Here is a 25,895-nt window from a genome sequence, read left to right as displayed (position 1 = left end):
TTATTACAATGATATTTAAAATTGTACATGTTAAATAAAAAATACATATAATCAATCACAATTACAAGCACATGTATTGTTTATTTAAAAAAAGCAACTTTACAATATCACACAAATTTGAAGGGGTTGCCTCTCCAGCTTTTGTAGCACATTCCTTTCCAAATGATCGATAAATGTAATATTTAACAAAACATACCTAAATTTGAGTAGTCAACAACCGATATTCTCTTTTGATATTTTGTTTTAAAAAAAATTATTAGATTAAGGTTTGCATTCGGTTTATGCATTTTACATGAATGAGATATTTCAAGAACTTGTATTGTTTATTCCTTTTTTTTTTTTCATTAAGAACTTATTACATTACAAACCAAAGAACTTATTATATTAATATAACATCATATGTCAAATTACAAGCCAAGTATTTAAACTTCAAAGTTGGGTTGATTTGTGTAATTTAAAGGTTTAATTATGTCTTTTTAAACTTATGAGGTGTTTCTTAGGTGAATTTTAGTGTTTGGCATAGTGAAGGAACGAGGCAAACAAACTTGCAAAAATCCATTAAACCCATTCGATACCAGCTTTTCCCATAATCCTTACAAATTTAGTCAGCGTGCTTTAGGTGCATGTGAATTTTGCAACAATATTCTATTATACACACAATTTGCTTTGGTACGACAATCACAGGAATAGGGATATAATCTTGAACCTACAAGGAGGTAGACTATGCCATTTATGATTGAGTTACTTTTCCTGTTGCACACAAAAATTGAAAATTTCATAATATATCCCTACATATTAGGTTAGTCTTGTCAGCAATGTTCAACTAAAAACTGAGAAGGTAGATTTTACTATTGGCCTGCACTTTCTAGCTTAATATTTCATTTTGCGCCTAAGATGAGAACATCACATCACATCACATCATGGCTCTATAAGAAGTATAAATAAAGAGTTGTGGCTAACAAGTCTGGGAAGGTTCTTTATCAAGTCCCGTACTTGAGCTCCGCACAGCTTTCGTTCTTCAAAATCGAAGTTCAACTGCTTCAGTGATCTCATCCTGGCTCATATAATAAACTAATTAATTTACACTTAATATGCATGAATTTGATATAAACATTTTAGTTATCTACTTCTATAAAGCATCAATACGACACTTTAAATGAAATGGCATGGTGTCTCTGTGACCCTGTCTTGTGTCTGTATGTGCTCATTTCTTGTCTATCTTTGACAGAATGCAACAGAAAGTTAAAGTTTTTCGATCTAACTTGGTTGTCTCTCGTCACCAAAACCTGCAACGCAAATTTCTTGAGAGCATCGGACATGGTTCTTTACCACTTTTAACGCATTTGACCCATAATTATCTTCATCAATTTTCAAAATGAGATAACTAAAGAGAGATGGATGCTTACATTGGTTTCATTTCGTTCTTGTTTGCGTATGAAGGGTTGTAGTTTCCATAGCCCCAAGCTATGGCTACAACATTCATGTGACTTGATGCACACCAAGACAATTTTGCTGCAGTTGAGCAATTCTGATGCAGTCTGCCATAGGACAGTTAGTCTTGATTGCGTTTGAGGCAATATGAGACCTACTAGCAGCATATCCAGCCTGCCACAACCAAAACCCTCAGAAAGAGAGAAGAGAGAAAAGAGAGAATTGTTTTCTTTTCAAGCATCTGCATTCCAAGCAAAAGAAAAAAAAAAAAACATTATAGTTTGGAAAAATCGTCCAAGTCCGACGCTTATTGGACACTCCGAAACATGATGAACACGTGTGATATCCTTGTACCCACAAGACAAGTATACAACTGTTGGACAGTAGTTGAACAAATTGAATACAAGTTTTTGCACTTGTTCGACTAGTGTCAAATATTTGTTAAGATTAATACTTAGATATGTATAGGGATAATGCAAAATAATAATAATAAATATTGAAGCAAACCATATCCAAACTTAATTTTTCAAATAGATATATATACACACAAAGCTTACAGACTTCAAATTGAATAAAAACGATATAGCTTAAAAACATATAAATTTTAGTAATCATATCCACGCCATGGCCATTTCCTACTCATAGAGAATAACCCATCATTGTTTTTGTGTCCTATCGTATTTGTGCCTTGTGTCTCATGTATACTGTTAGTGATATATAATTAAATTTGTCTTCAATCACCAGCTTAAGCTCTTGGGTGAATTGGTGGTTTAATATATACAACAACATTTCTCTACTTTCAAGCATTCAAGAGAATATCACAACAACAAAAACAGTTGAGCCATGTGGAATAATATGCATCACACAATTTATCACATCTTAACTACCAGTATTCTCACCTTGATCATCTCGCTCATCATGGTACCGAGGGGAGGTGAGTTTACTTTTGCCCGACTTGCCACCTAAGCATAGAGAAGGGGGGCCTTGATAGATCACTTCTTGCATTATTGGATCAAAAAGAAAGATAAAATATTAAATCACGAGAAGAATAAATAAAATTTGGCCACCTCGTCCATTTTGATGTACCCTACTGGTAGTTTGGAGTCACTCTCATCCAGCATCTGCATCAGAAGTTTCTCAAGATCCTTCCCCTGGCCATTGCCTATCCATTCCCATTGCTTGGCCAAGGTTAATATGTCTTCAATGTAGTCTGCACTGTGTAGAGGTCCAATCCAAAGAGGTCCTGAGACCACTAGTGACTCAGAAACCTAACAAGTCAAAAAATTTTAATGTATCTCGAGACTCTTACAAGATTGAATGTTGCAAGTAAATACACTAGAAAGCAAGAACCCAAATGAATAAGAAAACAGCAAATCCAAGCATATTCATGAATCATTTCAAGCATCGTCATAGTAGTCATAATCTTACCCTTGAATCATTGCAAGGACAGCTCATCTGTCCAAGCTCACTCCATGAAAAAGCTTGTGAATTTCCACATTTTTCGCAATAGCTGACAAAACCATAATGCCTGATATTGAATAGTGAGAGCTTCGATCAATCACCATCAATGATCATACTAGATACATCCAACACTAGCAGACAAAGCTAAACTCATCAACTATCACCTGTTTTTAGAAATCCTCCCTCGATTGATTCGTAGCATGACTCTGAAAACAGGTCCATGGTACGAATAATACGAAAAGAGTGGAGTAGCATAGTAACCCAGTACAGAAGCTTCACGTGCAACCCCACCTATAAGCATCCGCAGACCAATTTCATTTGAAAATGGCATGGGACGTATATATGCTCCATATGCAGCTAAAGATCTAGAGAGAAATGGAAAGAAGAAAAGAGAGACAAGAAAAAGGAGAGAAAAGAATTTTAATTACCACATCTTCATATATAATTATCCACCTATATTCATATACTTAGCAACCATTTCACTTTTAGGCTTAAAACTTAGTACAGGTAAGGATGGAAGTCAAAACCAAAAACAATCAAAATGATTTGGATAAAGTTTGTTATTTTTAGCAAATAGCAACCCTTATTCAATTTCAGCTGGTTTTGTCAATTTAGCTAGTTCAGTTCAATTTCTTAAAACATTCAGCTAAAAAGTCAGTTTTAAGTAATCTATCAGTTACAAGTCGATTTGCTTAGTCCTAGAGACAAAGACTCAACAAGTAACTAACAGCATTAATGGGGAGCTAACACCAAATTCAACTACTAAAACTCAAAACTAAAATAACTATACTTAATCATTTAAAATCCTTTTATTAAATGATTGACCCAAGAATTTAAGTTGATGATTTATGATAAATTTAATTATAAGAATAATATTCCACCACACTTGTCGACTTGAAAATTTATATGAAATTCTCAAAAAAAAAAGTGAAAATCAATATTAAGTGGGGAAAAGATGGACATTAGAACATGATACAGCTTAAACATATCAACTCTATACCATATCTAATCACTCATTGACCCAAGAGCTTAAACATTGAGTTATTGTTAAATTTAATTATAACCATTATCAATCCTTCAGCACCTTTATATATAGGTACAGGACATTAAAATGATAAGACATTTCATATCAAGATTTTAATGAACCGGTTAAAGCAGATAACTAAAGAGTAAGATTATGCACTCACTGAGAAGGCCGATGTCCGCCGGAAGAGAAACCATCCGTGGACGTAACATAGAGCAATCCATCCAATTTCAAAGCATTTATAGCGGGTCTCAGAAACGACGAATCACTTCCAAAGGAATCAACATCAATAAAATCAAAGAAATCCTTCTTCAAGTAAAACTCCGTCATTACCCTGTTCGCATCACAATTAGTAACCAACCACCGTCGATTATCCCCAAAATTTTCGGCAACTTTCGAGAGATTCTTCACAATAACCCTCCGATTTTCATCATTAGCGTCATTCGCCAACACAAAATCAGCCTCGGACTCGACCAAGTACCGAAGCGACCGGATCCCACAACCGCACAATGCGTCGAGAATCCGAAGATGGCCCTTGGATTTTCGGTAGAGCGCGGCGGCGAGGACACCCAAGTCGCGTCCGGTGGCGCTTTCATGGCGGAAGAAGGTGTCTCCGATGTCGAAATCTAAGCCCCTTTCGGTGCGATTGTTTGAGAGACAATTGTTGGGGGATTTTTTGTTGGAGTGTGAAAATTGGAAGAGATGAATGGATGGAGAGGTGAGGAAATGGGAGTTTGTTTGTTGGATGTAAAGAAACGGGGAAGGAGATAGGGTTGTTGACGCTACAGTTAACATGGCGGGAAATCGTTGGATTTTGCATTTTCATGGATTTTATAGGTTTTTGTGTTTTGTTTTTTTTTTTTTAATAAATTATGTTAATGATAATATTTTTTTTGAATAATAGGTGTAATGCACACGACCAAAATCTCATAATTGACTAACAAATTTATAGTTTTAATGATTCGTTTGATGTTCAATTTTTTATCTTTCACACATCATTCGTTCCTATTTCAACTATTGAAGTTGATTGGAGAATATTAAAATATGGTTAGAAAAGATTTTAAAAATTGAATATTAGTAGTCAAACTTTAAATCAAATGTGTTTAGCTCTAAAATAACTCTTAAGGTGGGTAACTTCTTACATATTTTCTTCAAGACCCATTTTGGTTTTTTTGGAGCACCTTTCACATTATCATCAATTTCTTTTTGTACGGTTATTGATCATACTACTTCATATTGTTGACAACCAATGGTGTAGGTCTTGTCTTCTTCTTTTTCTTCTTCTCTTCCCTCTTTGTGCCACTAGGTTCTTCATTGGCATAACATCTTTTCATCTTTTCCTTCTTTTTTCTAGGGCCTTTTCGTTGTGGAAGACAATCGACAAAGCTGAAGAAAGTTTGATGGGGGACGGTTGGTTCAGACTTGGTTGCTTGGGAGGATCTCCACATTCAATACTACAAAAGATAAGAGGTAAGTGAAGAAGACTGAGTCTTACTTCTAAGGTATTTTACTTTGGCGATAAACAAAAGTTGTTGTGAATTAGTCTAACTGTCCAAGTGTCTTATAAACTTTGATTGATTCAACCAGCAATGATTGGAGTAAATTTTTTTTTTACTTGGGACTCTAATTCAGTAAACATAATTTAAAAAAGATGCTTGAACTTAGGACTAGAAAAGATCATAGGACTATATATGGATGGAAAAGAGTATATATATATCTATATACATATGTGTATATATATATATATAATAAAAGCATAAAGTTGAGGGAGCTCGGGTCTCCCAGTCTATACTAATTCTGCTTGTGTTGGTAGGGGGCCTCAATGTCAATAATATCAACTTGTCAACATGCTCCAAAAACTTCTCTTGACTCTCTCTTCCAAGTAGTTCCTCTCCTTAAGTTGGTCAAATTGACAACCCAAATAACAAAAAAAGATCTTTAACCCAACCCAACCCAACCCTCAAAATTCAGGTTGGATTGGATTAGGTTATCAGGTTATTTATTATTTTTTTTTAAGGATATTATTGATTATCTTAAAATACTTAAATTTATCTACAACACATTTTAATACCTAAAATTTCATAAAACTCGAATGAAACTCAAATGTTAAATATCAAAATCGAACATATCGATTACAAACTTCAAAAAAATTTCATAATAATATGTATGAATCATAATATTTATAAGTTGTAATACATATTTTAATAATATTAGAAATTTGGGGTTGGGTTGGGTTAACCCGGATCTTAAAAAATATAATCCAAACCCAACCACACCTGAAAAGAACATAAAAAGTACAATTTAGGTTGGATAGTTGGGATTGTTCAGGTTGTCGGATTATTTGAACACTTCTAATTAAAGTACTTAATCCCATTATCAGAATGTAAAATGTAAATTTTAGTTTGAAATTGGGTTTCAGTATTTAAAAATGTTTTAAAATGTCTTTCACCTAATATTTTTTAATTAAATAAAGGCAAAATAAACAAGTATGATTATCAATAAAATTAACAAACCATCTTCTTTAACTAGAGTTGTAATTTTAGAAAGACCACAAACATCGCTATAAATTAAATAAAAACAAAAACGTTTTGAAGTCTTTTAAAGGCTTTGAAAAATATATGAATTGATGATTTTTTTTTTTTTTTTGTTGTGGAAATGCAACTTTACAACTAAAAGACGAACAATCAACTCCCTTAAATTAATTTGGGAACTAATATTTTAGATAAGAAAAACTAGGATGTCCTAGTGTACGATGCCACAGTATAGTTTTTCTTTAATGGAAAGAGAGCTGATATTAGGATGACATTGGGCTGTTTTATAGCGCCAAAAAAAGCCTTCATCAAAGTAGTAGAAATCATAAGTATCCTAGCACTCACCATCTTCTCCAATTTTCTGATCCAATACAATGTGTTTTCAAAAATATAACATGATAGTTAGAATATTTAGAGAGTTTAAAAACAAATAAAAGACTGCAAGTTAATGTTAGAACATTAAGGACAAACTGTAAAGAGATATTTTTAGTCAATTTAATGGTTTGTTTTTTCATGATAAAAGAAAAACTTCTATTATCAATTTTAAGTTTGGAATATGAATTTAAGAACGAAGAAGAATTGGCAATATGATCCAAAGTTTTGGAATCAATAATCTACAAAAATGAACTACCATAGGAGAAGGCCTCAACATAATTGTAGGTTCGTATCAAAGAAACACACAAATTCTTAGATGACAAATGAATGGGTAGCAAGTTTAAGATTTGTTGAATTTGTTCTTGTAACATGGCAGAAAATTAAGAAATAGTAGAAATCCACCCAAAGAGAAAATAGTATTTAAACCAAATCCAATTATAGTAACTCAAAACCAAGTTGACAAAAAATCAAACCAAGGTAGTAAACAGAACTGAAATTAATTTTGACAAAAAAGACAACTCCCTCTCACAATTGTGGGTGTGGGTGAAAGCAAATCTAATACACTATTCAATACTCCTCTCTCCAAATTCTTGTAAATTCAAAATATGAAGAATGTCTGACAAGTGAATCAATTGAAGCAGAAATATGACTAATTGAATTTCGGAGAATAAAATTATTTTTTTAATCAATACGTTAGGTACAAAATTAGGCCTTCTTATGTGGGAAAAGGACCTCTTCCAACTATAGAAAATTTTTAATAAATATTTATACACAGAAATTTCAACAAAATTTTAAAAAGAAAAGGCTCAATAGGATTAATAAGTTATAAAAACATATTTAAAACACCAGAAAAATAACATTGAACACACAATCAAAATACTTTACAAGTCATCTTTTATCATCCAAGGCACAGCAACTGAAATCCCTTTACCCTGTGTTTCACTAGTACTTAATTTAAACACATATTTTAGTACTTTCAAAAACACTGTTTAGTACATTTACAAATTTGAACCATCAGGAACCATCACTAGTACTTGCACAAAATAGCTACAATGCGCCAAATGGGGCGAAGCCAATTATTGATTTATTAACTTCTTCAGTCTGATGGATCAACTATCACCAATGATACTTGAATAGGAGGATCACTTATGAGTTTGCTATCCTTCCCAGCTTTGAAGCAGTTGAGGATGTATAATTTACATTTCAGCACGGGATGTGGCTACAGGCGTGAATATGAACATTTTGCAGTCGTGAGGGTCAACTTCTGCTCCAAATGATGACACTGCATCTCCCTCAACATCTTCGTGCTGCAAAAGTCAAGTTACTGAGTTAGCACACAAAATAGGTTAGGTGGTAAAAAAAAAAAACAAATTGAAAGACATGAAGGTGCAGGCTAGCTACTATCCACATGACTATGAGCTCATTGCAACTTAAATGAAGGCATCAAATGACCCAACCATTGAATCTCCTCTCCTGCCTAATGAAAAGAAACTAGAGAAGAACATGGCCAGACTATTAAGTTGGGTTTTGTCAGATGCCAGTTGTTCTATCACGTGTCCATTGTACACGCTTCTGCTGCTCCTATGTAACACTCCTAGTTAGGGAGATATTAGGATTATTTTATGGTCATTAGTAAGGGACATATTAGTCGCTAGCTAGTGAGTTAGTTAGGGTCTTTTGGTAATAAATAGTCAGTCAGTTGGAACAAAGTGCGGATCATTTTGGTAGGAATTTCCAATGTGCGACTTTGGAATTCGGAAGAGCGTAGCTTTCTCAAAAAGCTATGAAATTGTAATTTCTTCATTGTTATTGCAATATATGTTTCTATCTTCCAATATTTTTGTGTTCTTGCTTGTCCTTGAGTTTTCATGTTAGGTAGTAACCTAACATCCTACTCGTAAATCGATCAAAAGTAAAGAGTGTCCATGTATAATCTCAACATAAAAATTTCAGCGAATACTTAAGGAAAATTCTTTCTCAAGTGATTAGATCCCTTACCAACCACAAGTCTCTTACTGAGACACTGGTGTTAGGTTTAAGCCCAAGTACGTTCCAATCCGTGGTGATCGTTGATGCAACCGAGCATCGATTCCAAAGAACGACAGCCAAGCGGCTTCCAGATAGGGGACCTGCCCAAATCTGTAAAAGAACTCTTTAAATTCTGAAGTATTCACACCTAACTCAGCTAAATGAACTGGTTAATAATGTACAAACCATAACAGCAACAAAACTCAAATAATTCAAAAAGACAATTTGCCTTCTCAGTTTTCATTTGAACACTGACAGCACGTTTGCAAGGTGCAAGGTAAAGATATTTCCAGTTATTGACTTGAGATTATTCTACATCAAATATAAGTAAATATTGCCATCATTATGGGTTACGGTGTCATCTTGCTATAATCTATAAGATGATGCAAAAACTGGAATACCTGAAGGCAACCATCCTTTCCAAAATCTTTAACCTTTCTTCCCTGGACCCCAAGAGGATCTGCATAAAATAAGTTTTAATAAATTATTTTCTCTTGATAAACAAATAATTAAGGCCCCATTTGGTAACCATTTGAATTTTAGTTTCTACCTATGGATTGCTGTGTTTTGTTATCTATTTCTTAGATATAGATCCAAGTGTATATATATTTTAAATCCAAGTCAAGTTTTGCAAACTAAAAAAAAAGTAGTATTTAAAACATTGATTTATCCTTGGAAATTGGCTATGAATTCAAATCTTTCCTAAGAAAAAATGTCAATCGTGGTAAAGAAAGCATGAGAACACATGCTCATTTTTCAAAAACTAAAAGGTAATGGTTATCAAGATAGTTTAAGTTAAAAACATTCTAGGTTATCTCAGTGATCAATTCTAAGTTATGCAAACAATTATTCTTGGACCACGAAAGAGATAACATATAAGTGCTATCAATGTTGAGAATAGATCAATTAATTGGATCAACAGTTTTATTGGCGGATATTCCCTTTTGTATTTAAATAACTTTAAAAATGATTAAACCAACTTTAATGGCGATGAAAGGAACGAATACACAAAGGCAATACAAAGAAGAAAAAGAAACCACAAAGGCCGAAACTACAAGAAAGATGCAAGAAAAACAACCACAAAGATAACAAACAATACACAAGTACGAAGAGAGGGCTTCAGCTCAAGACAATGAGATATGAAAGAAGGATTAAAGATATGCTTCACCTTGATTTACCGCAATGACCTCCTTATTCATAAGAATTTCTGAAGTTTCTTTAGTCATGTTTCGAACATCGCATCCGATCAAAAGAGGCGACTGCACATTAATGCTAAAAATTTGAGATATTAAAGGACAAAAAACTGGTTGAAGATTTTGTTTGTACACAACCAGCCTTAATTCCAGTTTTCTTACAGGCAGCAAATTATTTCCCACTCACATGTAAGCAGGCATATAAAAAGGAAAAGAAACTGGATCAATTGGTAAACATGTACAAAGTGTGACAAGGGTCTGAACCAACAGAGTTTGAAAATCGTTAAACACACGCATAGAAACACACACAGCAGAATGAAGTCAAAGGACCAAATATCTTTGAATTTAAAGTTCAACATAACATGATGCTGGATTCCCTTACAGCTACCGAAAATTGTAAAATTAGTCTTAACATAAGTGGGGAATTGGCAGAAAGAGATTAGTTCTCTTCCATGTGATGAGGAGCCACTCAATTGAGATTGAAATCCCCCACAAAATTTCTCAGACTTTTGTGAAAGTGAAATACATATTTGAGGATTGAGAACCATGAGAGGATATCTTCTCTCAAGTCTCATCGGTGGTTTAACTCTCCCATTAAACCATCGTCCAAAGGAAGAACTAGATCTTTTCAGGGTTTAAATTTAAATGTGATCTTAGTAAATTCCAAATCCTAGCATGCTACCTGTTGCGGAAACTTGGAAAAAAGAAAAGGCAACAGTCCGTCATTTTGCAATTATTATAATCAGGTGTCTTGCTCTTGCCTTGTTGGGAGCTGAGAATCCCAAAACAACCGGAGTAATGGCAACGATGCTAAGGTAAGTTTAACAACTGACTTGGTAACAGACAAGATCTGCCCATCCAGACAATAATGGACTAAAAGAGCTTTGTTTTCAAAGAGTGGTAAAAAAATGTTTCTGACCAATAATAAATGGTTATTTGAGAAATTAAAAAAACCGATCAAATGATATTTAAGTGTGCTCTTCGAGAAAGCATTTAAATAGGTTTCTTTCAAAATGCTTATATATTAAGCATTTCACTTAAAAACATTTTTTTTCAAGACGCATATCAAGCAAACACTGCATGAGCTACGGGTTGAATTAGAAATTCTATTAAGCTTAATTGATCCACCAATGTACTCTCCTATTGAACAACCTCCATATACTTTAGCAAAATCTTGTAGCACCATCAGAAATCACAAAGAAAATGTATTTATTCTGAAGGTCAATAACAATACGTAAAAACATCATAGGACAAAATTTAACAAATAGGAGCTCTACGTCATCATATCAATTTATTTTCAAGGTAATTTGGCAATATTAAGGATCATCCAACTGTCTGCAAGCGCAGAGAGTGAATAAGAAATAATGATAGAATAGCTTGGATTGGCTACTTAACTTTCACCATCAGCTACCATAAAGGATAGGAAAGTTTGTGAAAGTAGATTAATATTTACTCCAAAATTCCTAAAAGATTTTGATTATCAAACATTTCCCAAAGAAATCCAATGCAAGTTTTTCAGTTGATGAACCTAGACGTCTTTCTCCCTCTACATCTTCTCTGGCACAAAGAGTCCACGTGAGCAGCTTCGACATGACCAACCGCATTGAAGAGAGGGAGAGGGAGAGAGAGTGTCTGTAAGAGAGTAAGTGTGAGTGAGACAGAGAGAGAGAGTAAGAGCGAGATTAAGCAAGGGTAGTGATTTGTGAGTGAGAAAAAGAAGAGAGATCAAGAGTGAAATGAGCAAGACGGGCGAGAGCGAGGCTGAGATTTTTTTCGCATGCACCCGTACATTTTGGTGATTTCACCTAAATTGAACATCAACAAGGGTCATTTGATATTTTTTTTCTCAAAAACCAAGTCATTCGACATTTTTTGTCCAATTTTGGGTCATCCCTCCGATGGGCTCATATGAGAACATCTTCTAACCAACTTCAAGGAGAGATGTACAGAAATTGCTAAAGATCACAGGATAAAATTTCCTTATCGATTCAAGAAGTTCTATTATTTTTTTGTTCAAGCAAGATATTTATTGAAAAATAAAGGCAAAAAAAGAACACAAGATCTATGTGGAAACCCTAGTACAGAGATTAAAATCACGATATATATGTTTCTTATTATTTTTTGATAATTATAAAGGTACAAAAAGGAAAAAAACTTATAGGCAACACAAACCTAATTACAAAATAAAAAAACAGGGTAAAGTAGATCTTAACTACTCATGGGCTTTCATCAAGACCCAAACCCACTATTTCTAACACTTCCCCTCAAGTTGGGACATAAATTTCAGAAAGTTCTTACTTGCTAACACATGAATCAAAGTTTTGTTTGTGGAGACCCTTTGCGAGCATATCAACAAATTGTTGGATCAAGGGTGAGGATGCATATGCTACCACAGTCCAGTCTCTCTTTCATAAAGTGTTTGTCAATCTCCACATGTTTGGTTTTGTCATGTTAGACCAGGTTATTGGCAATGTTGATAGCTGCCTTGTTATCACATAGTAGTTTCATAGGACTATGAGTCCTGACGAAGATCAAGCAACACCTTCTGGAGCCAAATTTCCTCACGGATTCCCAAACTCATAGTCTTGTATTCAACTTCAACACTACTTCTAGTCACAACTCCTTGCTCCTTGCTTCTTGCTTCTCCAAGATACATGATTGCCTTACGTAGCAGTATCCCAAGGTGGACTTTCTATCAATAATAGACCCTACCCAATCATAGTATGTATAGGCCTTGATGCACCTTCTATTAGTCTTCCTAAACTTCAACCCTTTACCGGCTGTTTGCTTTTAAATACCTTAGAATTTTGTTAACAGCCTCTATGTGGTCTTCATGAAGAGTCTGCATGAACTAACTGACAGTACTCATAACATAGGAGATGTGTGAGACAAGTAAATCAGCTTTCCCACAAGGCCCCGATATTTCTCTTTATCAATAGAAATTTGTCACCTGAATTTCCGAATTTGGCATTGAACTCAATAGGCGTATTAGCAAAACAACATCCTATCATACCTGTCTTAGCTAATGAATCATCCCAACATCCCATCATCCCATCAGCAAAACAACATCCCATCATACCTGTCTTAGCTAATGAATCATAAGTGTACTTTCTCCGGGACACGGAGATGCCCTCTTTGGACCTAGCAATCTCCATTTCAAGGAAGTATTTCAAATTCCCAAGTCTTTAATTTCAAATTCATCCCTCATCTTCTTTTTTAGTTGGAAGATTTCAACCGTGTCATCCCTAGATAGCACAATGTCATCAACATAGACAACCAAAATAGCAATTCTCCCAGTCTTGGAGAACTTTGTGAACAAAGTGTGATCGAAGTGCCTTTGATTGTATCCCTAAGACTTGACAAAAGTGGTGAACTTGTCAAACCAAGCTCTTGGTGACCATTTCAACCTATACAAAAACTTCTGAAGCTTACAGACCTAATTATCAAACTGAACTTCAAATCTTGTAAGAGAACTCATATATACTTCCTCTTCTAAATCTCCATTCAAGAATGCATTCTTAACATCAAATTGATATAGGGGTCAGTCTTTATTTACAGCAACTGACAACAAGAGTCTAACCGTATTTAACTTTGCAATAGGGAAAATGTTACAGAATAGTCAACCCCACAAGTCTGAGTAAACCCTTTTGTAACTAACCCGGCCTTACATCTGTCAAGGGTACCATCTACTCTGTACTTGAGTGCAAATACATTTGCATCCCACAGTCTTATACCCCTTGAGGAGTGTGCAAAGATCCCAGATCTTATTCTCAAATCCGTCATTTTCACCCACCTGATTGTCAGAATGAGAGCCAGTGGAATTTGTCTCGAACCTATCATTCTCATTGATCCTGTTATTAAAATGAGAGTCAATAAAGTTAGTCATACCTTGATCATGTAAAGGTTCAGAATCCTGGACTGGAGTCGGCTGAACAACAAGAGACCCAACTTCTTTTCTAAGATTCTTCGTACAGTAGGTTCTCCAGGGAACTTGACTTGTAGGTAGGGCTGTATTGTGGGGATTTAGGTCAGGTAACGTAACAATGTAGGACAAATAGACTCCAAAGGAACAACATAGCTAAGACTCTTCACTCACACTCTCACCCTAAAGTAGGCTAATGGAAAAGAAAGGACGACCCTCAAGAAAGGTGACATCCATAATAACAAAGGGCTTACGGGAAGATAGGTGGAAGCATTTATAGTGCCCTATTAGTGTAGAGGATACCTAACAAATATGCACGCCTGTGCCGGAGGAGAGAATTTAGTTTGGTTAGGGCCATGACTATGAATATAGGATATGCACCCAAACACCCGAAGGGGAACATTAGAGATGAGACGGGTGAAGGGGTAGGACTCCTTAAGTCAGTCTAGGGGTGTAGGACATGGAAAGACATTTGGTTGATGAGATGAGCTGCAGTAAGAACAACAACTCCCCATAAATAGGAAGGAAGAGAAGCAGACAACATAAGGGAACGAGCAACTTCTAATAGATGACGGTTCTTTCGCTCAACAACTTTATTCTATTAGGGATGTAAGTACAGGATCTTTCGTGAACAATTCCTTTAGACAACAATAACTCGTTAAAGGTATGGTTCTGAAACTTATGACCATTATCATTGCGTAGGATTACAATTTTTGTATTGAACTGCGTTTCTTCAATGTGATAGAAGTCCCGAAATGTAAAAGTTGTCGGATTTGTTAGAGGTAAGGAAAACCCAAGTGAGACGAGCATGGTCATAAAAAAAGGTCACAAACCACTGTTTTCGAGAGGGGTAGTGACCTTGGATGGTCCCCAAACATCATTATGAACAAAAGTGAAAGGTTGGGTTGGCTTGTATGGTTGTGAGGGAAAGGAGACTAATCCACAACATACAAACTTTAAAGAAAAGATGAGAAAATAAATGCTTCATATATTGAAAGTTGGGTGGCCTAAATAAAAATTCCACAACATACAATCTTTTTCAAAAAAGTAGTGAAGTATTAAGATAAAAGACTAATCCTAGAACTACTGCTAGAGGAGACATCATCATCAAGCAGGTAGAGTCCCATACTATGTTGGGCAATGCCAATCATCCTCCTCGAGCTCAAGTTCTGAAAAGAAACAGAATTAGGTAAGAATGTTGCTTTGAAGTTCAATCCACTAGTAATCTTGCTTATAAACAGAAGATTATAGGAAATTCGGGCGCATGCAACACATTGTATAAGGTTAATCCTTAAAAAGAAGAAGTCTTCCAATAGGATCAAACGAGCCATCTACAATTCTTACTTTCTCATTCCTAGCACATGGAATGTAGGTCATAAAATGCTCAGAGAAACCTGTCAAATGATTTGTAGCGCTAGAGTCTAGGATCCAGGGGTTCTTCCAATCAATACTAATAAGACTGAAGGACTGAGATATACCTATCTGAGCAATAGCTCCTAATGTAGTTAGGATCCCCAGGTGGTTAAGGGGTTGACAGACTCACTGACATAAGCCCGCCCTAGGTTCTAGTTGTCGTTGTTAGAGCGTCGCTTACCTTTAGGGAGACAACCATGTAACTTCCAACATTGCTCCTTGGTATGCCACTGTTTCTTGCAATGCTCACAAATAGGAATTGGTTTCCCATTGTGTCTCTCACTGTCATGACTAGGGGACTTCGCACTGAAGGTAGTGGAATCAATAGCTGGGGTCATCAGACTACTCATAACACTGGTACAATCTTCCTCAAGGCGAACCTCAGAACAAACCTTCATCAAAGAGAGTATAGGTCTCTGGTCCAGTATACGTTCGCAGACAATATCGAAATTAGGGTTGAGACCGGCAAGGAAAACATAAATTATGTCAACCTCCTAAATCCTGGAGTACTGTATGCCATCTCTGGAACAATTCCAAACAACTTCTCTGCATAGGTCCATTTCCTGCCATATAAGGGAGAGTTTGTTAAAAAAGGATGTCACATCTATTGTCCCTATTGGCATTCATGAACCTGTTTTTGCAATGTGTATAAACGAAAGGCATTCTAATGCTTGGAAAACAATTTTTGAGTTGTTTTTATGTGGATTCACTCAATCATTTATTGCATGTACCTGAAGGACCAATCACAAAGCGCAAGGCAAAGAAGATACAAGAAGCTTTCACACTGCATGTTCAAAAACTGGCAAATGCACAACGAGAAACCAAGAATTTTGAACTCAAATTCTTGTATAATGTTAGTTCAGCAAGTCAAGAAGAGCATGGAGTCAAGATGGCACGGAAAAAGTTGTGTAATTTGGAAGATGGCACGGGGAACGAAAAAAGTGTGCAGAATTTGTGAAGAGGTGGCTATCCAACTTGCATCTCTTGGAATTCCGTGATGTCAAGGTTGTCAAACATTACCATTATGAGGGGTGGATTACATAGCACATATTGAAGACAATTTTAAAACAATTCTATCTTTTAATTTTGAGAAATGGTTGCTCGTTTGATGTGTAATCAAGTTTTAAGTTCCTAGGTCTTATTTTCTACAATTTGCAATTAAGTGTATTTGAATGACTTTTGAGTTCCTTGGTCTATCCATAACCATTTGGCCTATAAAAAGGCTTGTAATGCTTATGAAATGATATATAATGAATACTAAAAAGCTTTTGCTTATTCAACCCCTTTGGTGTTGTCTTTTCTATCAAATCTTGTCTTAGGTTTGATTTTCAATCGATTCATTGGATTAGTTTTTGATCAATCTAATTCTGGAGTGAGTCGTCTTAGGATCTAGGAGAGATCATCATAGATTCTAAGTTTGATCTAAGAGTGATTCATCCTCTAACTAAACTCTTGGTTGGAACCCTTCGGTAAGTTAGACTCATTTGTGTCCGTTTACAAGGATCCTAGAAGGACCTCTAGCTTTGTAAACTTAAAGCATATTGGGGGCTTATCATTTGGTATCAGAGTCCTTGGTCAACATCCTTTGGCCGACTCTAGAGGTGAAATATCTTTACTTTCCGTCATTTTTTTTTTCTTTTTCAATACGAGTTTATAATCAAGTCTTGCTCTCGGAGTATTAAAAAAAAAAACAAATTCAGAGGAAAAAAAACAAATTCAGAGGGAAATTTTTTTAAAAAAAAATCAGAAAAAAAAAAGAATTTTATTCGAAGATCCGAGGGGCACACCAAAAGTTAGTGTCGTTATTATATTGTGTGTTTGTTCAAAGTTTGCAGTTGCTGGTCTTAAGGTTGAGTTGCTCTAGTTTAGATTGTGAAAAGTTGATCATTTGAATCGGTTATATCAAGCGTATAGCAAGATTGCACCAAAATTAAATCCAACCCTTACATCTTTGACCTAGTACCAAAAGCCTACCCTTGAGTGATAAACACGAGTGTCCTTGAGTGAAATCTTTGTGAGAAGTGTGGAAAGGTCTTTGCTCCTAAATACAAAAAAAAAAAAAAAAATGTCGCATGATGGAGAAGAAGTTCCGGAAGTGATAGATCCAAATGTTGCTATCCTTTAAGCAATTCAAGGTATGTTGGAATTGGGGGCTTATCATGTTTCCCTAATATCCTTAGCAATTTCCGCATACAATAAGGGCTTGTCAATCTATGGTTCCATACTGTTATTCAATGAGGACTGGATAAGAGAATCCTCCCCTTTCTAGTACTGTTCTTGAGGATCTCTTGGTGGAGGACGGGGTATCTCACCTATCAGAAAGGCAAACTTGTGGCGCCCTTCAAAAATAATTTTGATAGATTGGGATCATGAAAAATAATTTTGGCCATTTAGCTTTTCCCCTGAAAAATATCTTGTAGATTGTGCCACTCTATTAGACACATAGAGCGAGAACAAAGAAGGGAATGATGTTACTAGACTCTCATAATACACAGGTGGGACCGTATGAATGCCAAGGCTAGGACGGGTAGAAATGGCCCCAATGTTGCTTCAATTGCCGCAATTTATCGTCAAAGACTCAAAGCATGTCTAGTTGTTACTGGCTATTCCTAAAGAGGAAACATAACGTGAGGATTTGATTGTGCGGAAGGCTCACCATCCTTAAAGGTTTAATGAATGTGAGCAACAGAAATAGTGGGTGGCGTCTGGACATGGGTCTGCAACTGAAGGTAACTAATTGGTGGCACATGGGAATTGGCGACAACGCATGTAGACTGTGCGGTTGAAGAAGAGAGCTGGCTGGAAAGTTGTGGCTGAAGGGAAGGGTTGGTCGACAAGTTTTGTAGGCAGCGAAACAGCTCCTCCATGGCAGTGACTATCCGAGTATTGACGGTGGAGGCAATAGTAGCGCTGATCCCGGAGGTTGTCTCCCCCATTGAGTTCCATCAAGTGTCAAGTTGGCTAGGGTTTCATCAATATCCCGCTTTGATACCATATTGAAAAATAAAGACGAAGAAAGAACACAAGAACTACATGGAAACCCTAGTACAAAAAGAAAAACCACGATATATATGTACAAAAAGGGAAAAGTTTTATAGACAACACGAGCCTAATTAAAATAACAAAAAAATAGGGCAAAGTAAATTATAACTACACATGGGCTTTTATCAATGACCAAGTCCACTATTTCTAACGATATTAATTCTCTTAACCTTTCAATTTCCCTAAATACCTTATCTGTCACTCTAAAACAGAGCATGCCTTAGTATAAACATCTACTGAATTATACACTAATAAGAATAAAACTACCTGATTGACATAGAATTCTATACAACTTATCATTTACGTATGTGCCTTCAAGTCAATTTTTTAATGTAGTTTCGCCCCAAAGAGAATGCAGAAGCATCTCTGAAGTGCAAGTAGGGGAGCGGGGAGGAAGTTTATGATCTATGAGGAATAAGACTTGAGAGAATAAGACGTTTAAAACTAAAAAGAAAGTGAGCATAATTTGTCAATGGATTGGCATTTCTACATGAATATGCATAGAGGGCTATCAAAGAAACAACTCAGGATAGGTAGATTAACTGTATTAGACTTTTTCATACATTGATATTATAAAGAAGAAAGGGATGGAGAAACCTTCATCAGAGCCCATATGCTAAAATGAGCACGATATTCCTGATAAGTCATGCCCCCATTACCAACTTCCAACATATCTGGATCTGTCCATGAAAGGATAAAATAAATAGCAAGCCTCATAAACAAACAGAGAAATCAACACTTTTAGATAAAATCGTATTCCTACCATTCCAGCCACCAGGTCCTGCATAGGCTGCCCACTTATTGTTGATATCTGCAAGAGTAGTCATGCTTGAACAAAAAAGGAAAACACAAAAAAAAAAAAACTTATCAGCATCATAATAGATAAGAATTAGCATTAGCACCACCTGAAAAGGAAAGAGATGAAAGATATGGCAGCGGTACAGCTTTCAAAGCATGTCATAAAGATTTGGCATTAAAACCAACAAATAGTTTTTTAAGAATTTAAAATCAACACAAAGGAAAACTGTCTTAATTCTAAGTTTCATAAAAAAATTGGAAACGCAAATCTATACAGGCAAAGTGATAAAGCTAAAAATAACTTCCAATCTTTTTGATGGAACTCCCAATGGTATTCAATTACACTTCATTGATATTAACTCTCAATTACAAGTAGTAATCCTCTCTCTCTCGGTTATTCTATCTCTCAAAAATTAACACAAGACTTTCTTCATAAGATTTTCTCTGCCTATTCACTGGACTTCTATAGCTATTTATAATGCACATATTCAACTACTTCTTTAACAGATTTCCTAACTAACTTTCTAACTATTTTTGTAACAAACTTCTATGACAGCCTAACTATTTATTTTGTTGTTTAGGCTAACTAACTTGCTATCTATTTCTTTCCTCTATGGCTGTACTGATGTATTATAGGAGGTGGTGGTCTATCATTACACTCCTTCTCCAAATTCACCTTGTCCTCAAGGTGAAGCTGGGGAAACTTATGTTGAATTTCATCATAATCTTCCCATGTTGCCTCATTTCGAGACAATCCTTTCCATTTGATCAGCACATCCCATCCAACAATCTTATTTTTCATGTATCCATAAACTTCTTCTGGGTCAGCTCTCCATTCATGGTTCTCAACCAGATAAGGCGTTTCTGTTGATTCTGTTTGATGTTCCCCTCCACTGTAGCCTTTAAGATTGGCTTCGTTTCAGATGATTTCCCGATTTTTAGTGAGCTGGGCCAATAGCATCATTTCGGCTAAACCGACCGGTCTACAAAACTCGACCTCGGCCTTAATCCACGGTAAAAGCCCATTCATAAACGTTTCCTCAATTACCCGATCTGGTAAATCTGATACAGGCGCCATCAATTTATCGAATTGATTAAGATATTCCTCCATGCTTGATTCTTGTCGGATTCTTAGGAACTGCCCGCAAATCGATCCTTCCCTTACTGATCGGAATCGTATGAGTAATCGTTCTTTTAAATCCAACCAATTCTTGAAATTGTCTCGTTCTTCCTGCGCTCTATACCAATTTAAGGCTGGTCCTTCGAAACTGATTGTCGCCACGATCATTTTCTCAGAATCAGTCAGCCTATGAATTTGGAAATAACGATCTGCACGAAATAGCCACGCATCTGGATCTTCACCATTAAACACTGCCATCTCAATTTTTTTGAACTTACTTCGATCATTGTTTTTCTCTTCACCATCTTTTTCATTTCCGTTCACTTCATCGATTAGTTCTGCCATTTTTGTTTTCATTTTGCTTGATGATCCTTCCGATTCGTGTGTTATTGACCGTTCTTTCATCATTCCTTCGATATACTTCAAGATTAATTGTTGCTGATGTTGAATTTGTTCATTCTGAGAATCTATCTTCTCTAAGTGTTTCGTGATTTTCGCTTCAAGTATCGGTATTCTTTGTAACTCTGTTTGGATGTTGATAATCTCTTGCTCAATGACTTCAAATCTCTCTTCGGCTTTCTTTGCCATTTTTCTTTTCTTGTCTAGGATTGAACTGCTCTAATACCAATGTGATGGAACTCCCACTGGTATTCAATTACACTTCATTGATATTAACTCTCAATTACAAGTAGTAATCCTCTCTCTCTCGGTTATTCTATCTCTCAAGAATTAACACAAGACTTTCTTCATAAGATTTTCTCTGCCTATTCACTGGACTTCTATAGCTATTTATAATGCACATATTCAACTACTTCTTTAACAGATTTCCTAACTAACTTTCTAACTATTTTTGTAACAAACTTCTATGACAGCCTAACTATTTATTTTGTTGTTTAGGCTAACTAACTTGCTATCTATTTCTTTCCTCTATGGCTGTACTGATGTATTATAGGAGGTGGTGGTCTATCACTTTTCTAACCAGTTCAAAAGATTTTCTGCTCAGAAGTTCAAGCAATGCGCTAAAATATGGGGTCAACAAAAAATGACTCGAGGGAAATTACAGAAGATAAAAAGTCTCCAGTGCAGAAGAATGATTGGTGGGAAGGCCTAAAACCTGACCTTGCCCATGTATCATTAATGTCGTCTGTTGTACGCCAACTGTTTCCAACCTTGCCGGCCCATAATGCTGGATCATCAACTCCCCTGGCAGCAGAAAAATCATAGCCCAATAAATTCAAAAACAATAAGGAAAAAAACAACAAAGAAAATTTCCAAATCATCAAAGATGTTTATAAGAACAAGAATACCATTCACAAATTGAATAGAAAATACTCCGCCCAGTTGCATTTAGTGCATCACGCATCGGTGGGAATCTGTAAGTCACAAGTTAACTTCAAAACAGTAAGAAACTTCTAATTTACAATCAAATAAACTATTGAGTTTACTGAGGTACAAACCGCTTTATTGGTTTAATTCCCAGATTGTAACAGTTATCATACTTCAGATAATCAATCCCCTAGTAGAACAAAAGAATGGAAAAAAATGCTAAATCAGATGGAATAAAATGAACTTAAAAACTGAAGTGATTGTAGAATTCTATGGACAGCTTAGAACTCCAAAACAAAAATGTTCATTCATTAAACAAAAGTGCTTGAATGTCGATCTATAACCTACATATTCTGCCTTGAGGAAGTACACTCCAATAAGTCATTCAAAAAAGAAAAAAGCGTTCATTACATAGGCCAATGAATTATGAAGAAATAAGGTGGAATGAGGCAATCAAATTCCATCTTGGAGGGAGAAAAAATGTCCAGCTCTCGAAAAGGTAGGAATATGACTACAAGGGAGCATAAAAAATTGTTCAGAACAAAAACATTGACAAAATTCTTTACTGACTGAGGATGATGGGGCCAGAGAAAAAGAATCTCAAAATGCATGTCTGTAGATTACTTTTCTTTTCTTTTCTTTTTTTGTTTCCCTTTTGATAACCTTGAGTGTCTGCACAAGCTTATGCACACATTTGATAATCTCACTACACAGTGTTTCAAACCCCCTAACATTTGGTCATTACAAAACTGGTATTATTTTAATGTCTTAGGTAGGTAGCCACCATGGTTTGAACTCATTTTCTCAAAGCCATCCTTTTACTTATTTTTATACTTGCCCCAAGAACCACTAAGCAAACCCATATAACTATACATACTGCTTCTTAGGAAAAGTATTGAATACATCATGCCATTATCAAAAGTTAAATTACAATACTCACCCAAGAAGCAAACAACTGTGCATCATTCTTTTCATGGTAAAGTGACCCTGCTCGAACTTGACAGGTGAAAAGACTGTCCAATGTGAGAGAATCAAAATAAAAGTCAACAGCATGCACTTTCTATAAAGTAATATACGAGAAGAGCGAGATAACATTTAACTCTTAAGCTTTAGAAGTTAAGTTGTCATTTCTTCCTACCCAGCATCAGAATAGATTCCAAGCTTCAAGCCTTTACTATGCACATAATCAGCAACAGGTTTAATTCCTGATGGGAAACCCTTGGGATCAGGAACCAGTTGATCCTGCATACAAGGATGGGAGCCTTAACAAGGAACTTAGTACAATGGCACTGAAAAGCCCTATTCCATGGTTTATCATGTAGAACTCTTTTCTTCTAAGATATTGCTGGTAGTATCTATGATAGCATCAATAAGTTTGAATAGTTTGTCACTTCACATTCATAATTTACACAATGGGCCTCAAGAAAGTTCACAGCCAGAGTAGGATCAATACTAAATTGGAGAACTACAACTCGATCCAATGTTTTTCGTTAAAACAATCTTCAAACATTGAATAGTCAAATCTTCTTCCACAAAATGGAATTGAATTAACCTTTGAGTCTCTCTTTTGAGTGTTCCAGCAATCATCTGCAGTTATTTAAAATATAGTAAATACTAAATTAAAACAAAACATATAGAAAAGTTGGCACTTCAAACTGCGGGAGATGTACCTATGTTGACATACACATAACCTAACTCAGCCAAACCCGTAGAAACGAGTGCATCCGCTGTCAAAACCAATTTCCAAATAATGTTGAAAAAGAAGCAAGAAAGAGAAATACCATAATTATTGAGGAGTAACTGACACACAACTCAACCATTGCAAAGTGATGATTTTCATATATGAATTAAAGAACTCAATATCGTAGCTTGTATGTTCAATAATCCGATGAATTAACATAAGTCATAAACTTCACAAATAAATTAATTTCAGCAGGATAAACTGACAAGCTTAAGAAGGAAAGCAATGGAAAATTCTCTCAAATAACGGTTCTCATCCACTAAGAAAACTTCAGTTTATAGTCAGTCTACCATTTCAAACAGAAAATATTGCTTTTTGAAGCAAATTAACCTGCAAAATGTAACCATTAAACTTAAAGATGTACTATGCATAACAAGCTTTCACTGCCACTTTTTCAAATCACCCAATACACGGAATATGAGGGAAAGAAAGAAGGGAAGAAAGATTACCAGTTTCCTTAATAAGAGTATCATTAATATCACAGGCGAAAAAATTCCAGCTATTCCATCTGAAAGGACACATAAAGACAATCATAAGCTTCAAAACAAATCTGAAAACCACTGATCATTGAAAACATAAAGGCCATAAACAGTTTGGCAAAGCCAGAAAACAAAACTCGATTATCCCAATCGTCCAAAAATTGTAAGGTTTCTACTAGACTACTAGTTCCTCCCTAATGAAACCCCAAATCGACACAAAATTAGAAATGAACTATAACCCAGTTGTTCAAAAGATAAGGAAAATCATAGGAGACTTAGAAAATTGAGTGGTATGGAAAAAGAAGGATACCCCATCTGAGGCGTTCGAGCCAACCCATTTTGAAGCTGCAGTATGCCGTACTTGGAGGTATCAAAAATCCGATGAAATGATGACTTGAAAATCGATTTATCGTAACCATTCAATAGTGACACTCTTCTTTCTGCAATCGCCACATACGCCACGGAGAGTAACAAAATCAGTAAAAACACTGATCCAAACCTTATCCTGTTCGCCATTAATGGATGCTCCGACCTCCTTCCTTCCGAAAAAGTGAGAAAAAACTGAGACAGATGATTTAAGTAAAGGGTCGGATTATCATCTATCAATCAACTTTATCCCTTTGATTAAATTGAAAGTTGGGTCAGTTTCTTGCTGTGCTCAAGAAGTTAAGTAACAAGAAGATTCTTGTTGACCCACAAAAGAAAATGGCATCAAATCCTTTATCTGGAAATTTCTTCTGTCAATATCAGTAATTTTGCTCCCATTTGAATCGTTGTTATCATGGACAAGTGTAATGTAATAGAAATTTTCGGTAAGGAAAGTCAGATTACAAGTGAAGTTTCTTATAATTTAGTCTAGCTTTTTTTGTTAAATTAATCTAAGCATGTTCCTCACGTTTCTATTTTCTTATACTTTTTTTTTCTATTTGGAAATATTTTTTTTTTCTGTTTTGTCTAATTATGAGAAAATGAAAAGAAATATCTATATTTTGGTGAAAGTTTTTTTAGGCGGATATAAAGAAAAAAAGGGTTTTTTCAAAAATATAAAAAAACATCAAAGTATTTATGATATATAGAATAATTCTGAAAACAGAAAAAGTTAATAGGCCTATTATTTAAAATTGCAAAAATGCTCCGTCAACTACGCCATCAACGACGCATGCGTAATATATTTGCGATCGTTTAGATTTGGCTATTGCTTGGTACACGCTCGTTTAGATATGACTATAATCTATTTTTTCAATTCTATCGTTTAATTTTATCGTTTAATTTGGTTACTCGATCGTTTAGATTATTTAGATTTGGGAATCCAAATCTAAACGATTTTTTTTCAAAACTTGGTACGCGATCGTTTAGATTTGACTAAACGTTTTTTTTAAATTCTTTTGCTACACGATCGTCTATTTTTTTATACGATCGTGTAGATATGACTATAATTTATTTTTTCAATTCTATCGTTTAACTTTGTTACACATCGTTTAATTTGGTTACGTTTAAATTTGGTTACACGATCCCAAATCTAAACGATTTTTTTTCAAAACTTGGTACACAATCTTTAAGATTTGGATAAACGATTTTTTAAAATTATTTTGCTACATGATCATTTATTTTTTTATATGATTGTTTAGATTTGTCTATACGATCGTTTAGATTTGTCTACCGATAATTTATTTTTTTTACACGATCATTTACATTTGGCTACTCCAATCTAAATAATTTTTTCAAGATTTTTTATTCACAACTTTTCAGATTTTGCTATTTTTTTGTACACGATCATTTAGATTTTGTTATTCAAATTTAAACGACATAAAAAAAAGGAAAAGAAGAAAAATGATGGAAAGAACTCATAGCGAAAAAAAAAAAGAAAAGAATAAAGACGGTGGAAAGATTAAATAACGTAAAAAAGAATCATAAAAAAAGAAGACGATGAAAATATTAAACGACGTAAAAAAGAATAAAGAAGAAAGACAATTGAAAGAAATCGCAAAATCAGAAAAGAAAAGTCGATGGA

General features: G+C 35.1%; 2 protein-coding genes across 5 annotated transcripts; both read right to left on the bottom strand.

Moving 5' to 3' along the window:
* Nucleotides 1-695: 695 nt before the first annotated feature.
* On the bottom strand, nt 696-4,736 carry LOC103496736 (uncharacterized). Of its 3 annotated transcripts, none has more exons than XM_008458712.3 (7): nt 4,080-4,735; nt 3,057-3,257; nt 2,860-2,959; nt 2,499-2,699; nt 2,331-2,393; nt 1,407-1,605; nt 696-1,286 (listed from the first exon to the last, which is right to left on the bottom strand). In XM_008458712.3, exons 1-6 carry the CDS (start codon nt 4,709-4,711, stop codon nt 1,480-1,482), a joined length of 1,323 nt encoding a protein of 440 aa, XP_008456934.2. In that variant the 5' UTR covers nt 4,712-4,735; the 3' UTR covers nt 696-1,286; nt 1,407-1,479. The 3 variants fall into 3 exon arrangements, with proteins under 3 accessions (XP_008456934.2, XP_008456936.2, XP_008456937.2); XM_008458714.3 differs by having other exon boundaries at nt 696-1,054; XM_008458715.3 differs by lacking the exon at nt 696-1,286 and having other exon boundaries at nt 1,440-1,672; nt 4,080-4,736.
* Nucleotides 4,737-7,656: 2,920 nt separating this feature from the next.
* On the bottom strand, nt 7,657-24,710 carry LOC103496737 (alpha-galactosidase 3). Of its 2 annotated transcripts, XM_008458716.3 has the most exons (15): nt 24,195-24,710; nt 23,855-23,913; nt 23,335-23,391; nt 23,217-23,251; nt 22,803-22,906; nt 22,605-22,677; nt 21,796-21,854; nt 21,646-21,711; nt 21,458-21,541; nt 19,184-19,248; nt 19,018-19,100; nt 10,019-10,109; nt 9,252-9,310; nt 8,821-8,961; nt 7,657-8,129 (listed from the first exon to the last, which is right to left on the bottom strand). In XM_008458716.3, exons 1-15 carry the CDS (start codon nt 24,398-24,400, stop codon nt 8,019-8,021), a joined length of 1,293 nt encoding a protein of 430 aa, XP_008456938.2. In that variant the 5' UTR covers nt 24,401-24,710; the 3' UTR covers nt 7,657-8,018. The 2 variants fall into 2 exon arrangements, with proteins under 2 accessions (XP_008456938.2, XP_050946679.1); XM_051090722.1 differs by lacking the exon at nt 23,335-23,391 and having other exon boundaries at nt 24,195-24,637.
* Between the last annotated feature and the right edge of the window lie 1,185 nt (nt 24,711-25,895).

The sequence above is a fragment of the Cucumis melo genome, chromosome 10 (genome assembly GCF_025177605.1).
Source record: "Cucumis melo cultivar AY chromosome 10, USDA_Cmelo_AY_1.0, whole genome shotgun sequence".
Lineage (NCBI taxonomy): Eukaryota > Viridiplantae > Streptophyta > Magnoliopsida > Cucurbitales > Cucurbitaceae > Cucumis > Cucumis melo.
The sequence above is the reverse complement of the archived record's forward strand: the minus strand, read 5'-3'. Positions and strand labels throughout refer to the sequence as shown.

What these genes read in the sequence shown, in the direction of transcription:
- LOC103496736 (XM_008458712.3), bottom strand. Translation starts at nt 4,711, where the DNA reads ATGTTAACTGTAGCGTCAACAACCCTATCTCCTTCCCCGTTTCTTTAC. An exon ending in GGCGGACATCGGCCTTCTCA is followed by an intron (nt 3,258 to 4,079) that starts GTGAGTGCATAA and finishes ATTTCTCTCTAG; the next exon opens with ATCTTTAGCTGCATATGGAG. An exon ending in TGATGAGCGAGATGATCAAG is followed by an intron (nt 1,606 to 2,330) that starts GTGAGAATACTG and finishes TGGTTGTGGCAG; the next exon opens with GCTGGATATGCTGCTAGTAG.
- LOC103496737 (XM_008458716.3), bottom strand. Translation starts at nt 24,400, where the DNA reads ATGGCGAACAGGATAAGGTTTGGATCAGTGTTTTTACTGATTTTGTTA. An exon ending in TTCTATTCAATTTGTGAATG is followed by an intron (nt 21,542 to 21,645) that starts GTATTCTTGTTC and finishes TTCTGCTGCCAG; the next exon opens with GGGAGTTGATGATCCAGCAT. An exon ending in GGTCATTGCGGTAAATCAAG is followed by an intron (nt 9,311 to 10,018) that starts GTGAAGCATATC and finishes TATTTTATGCAG; the next exon opens with ATCCTCTTGGGGTCCAGGGA.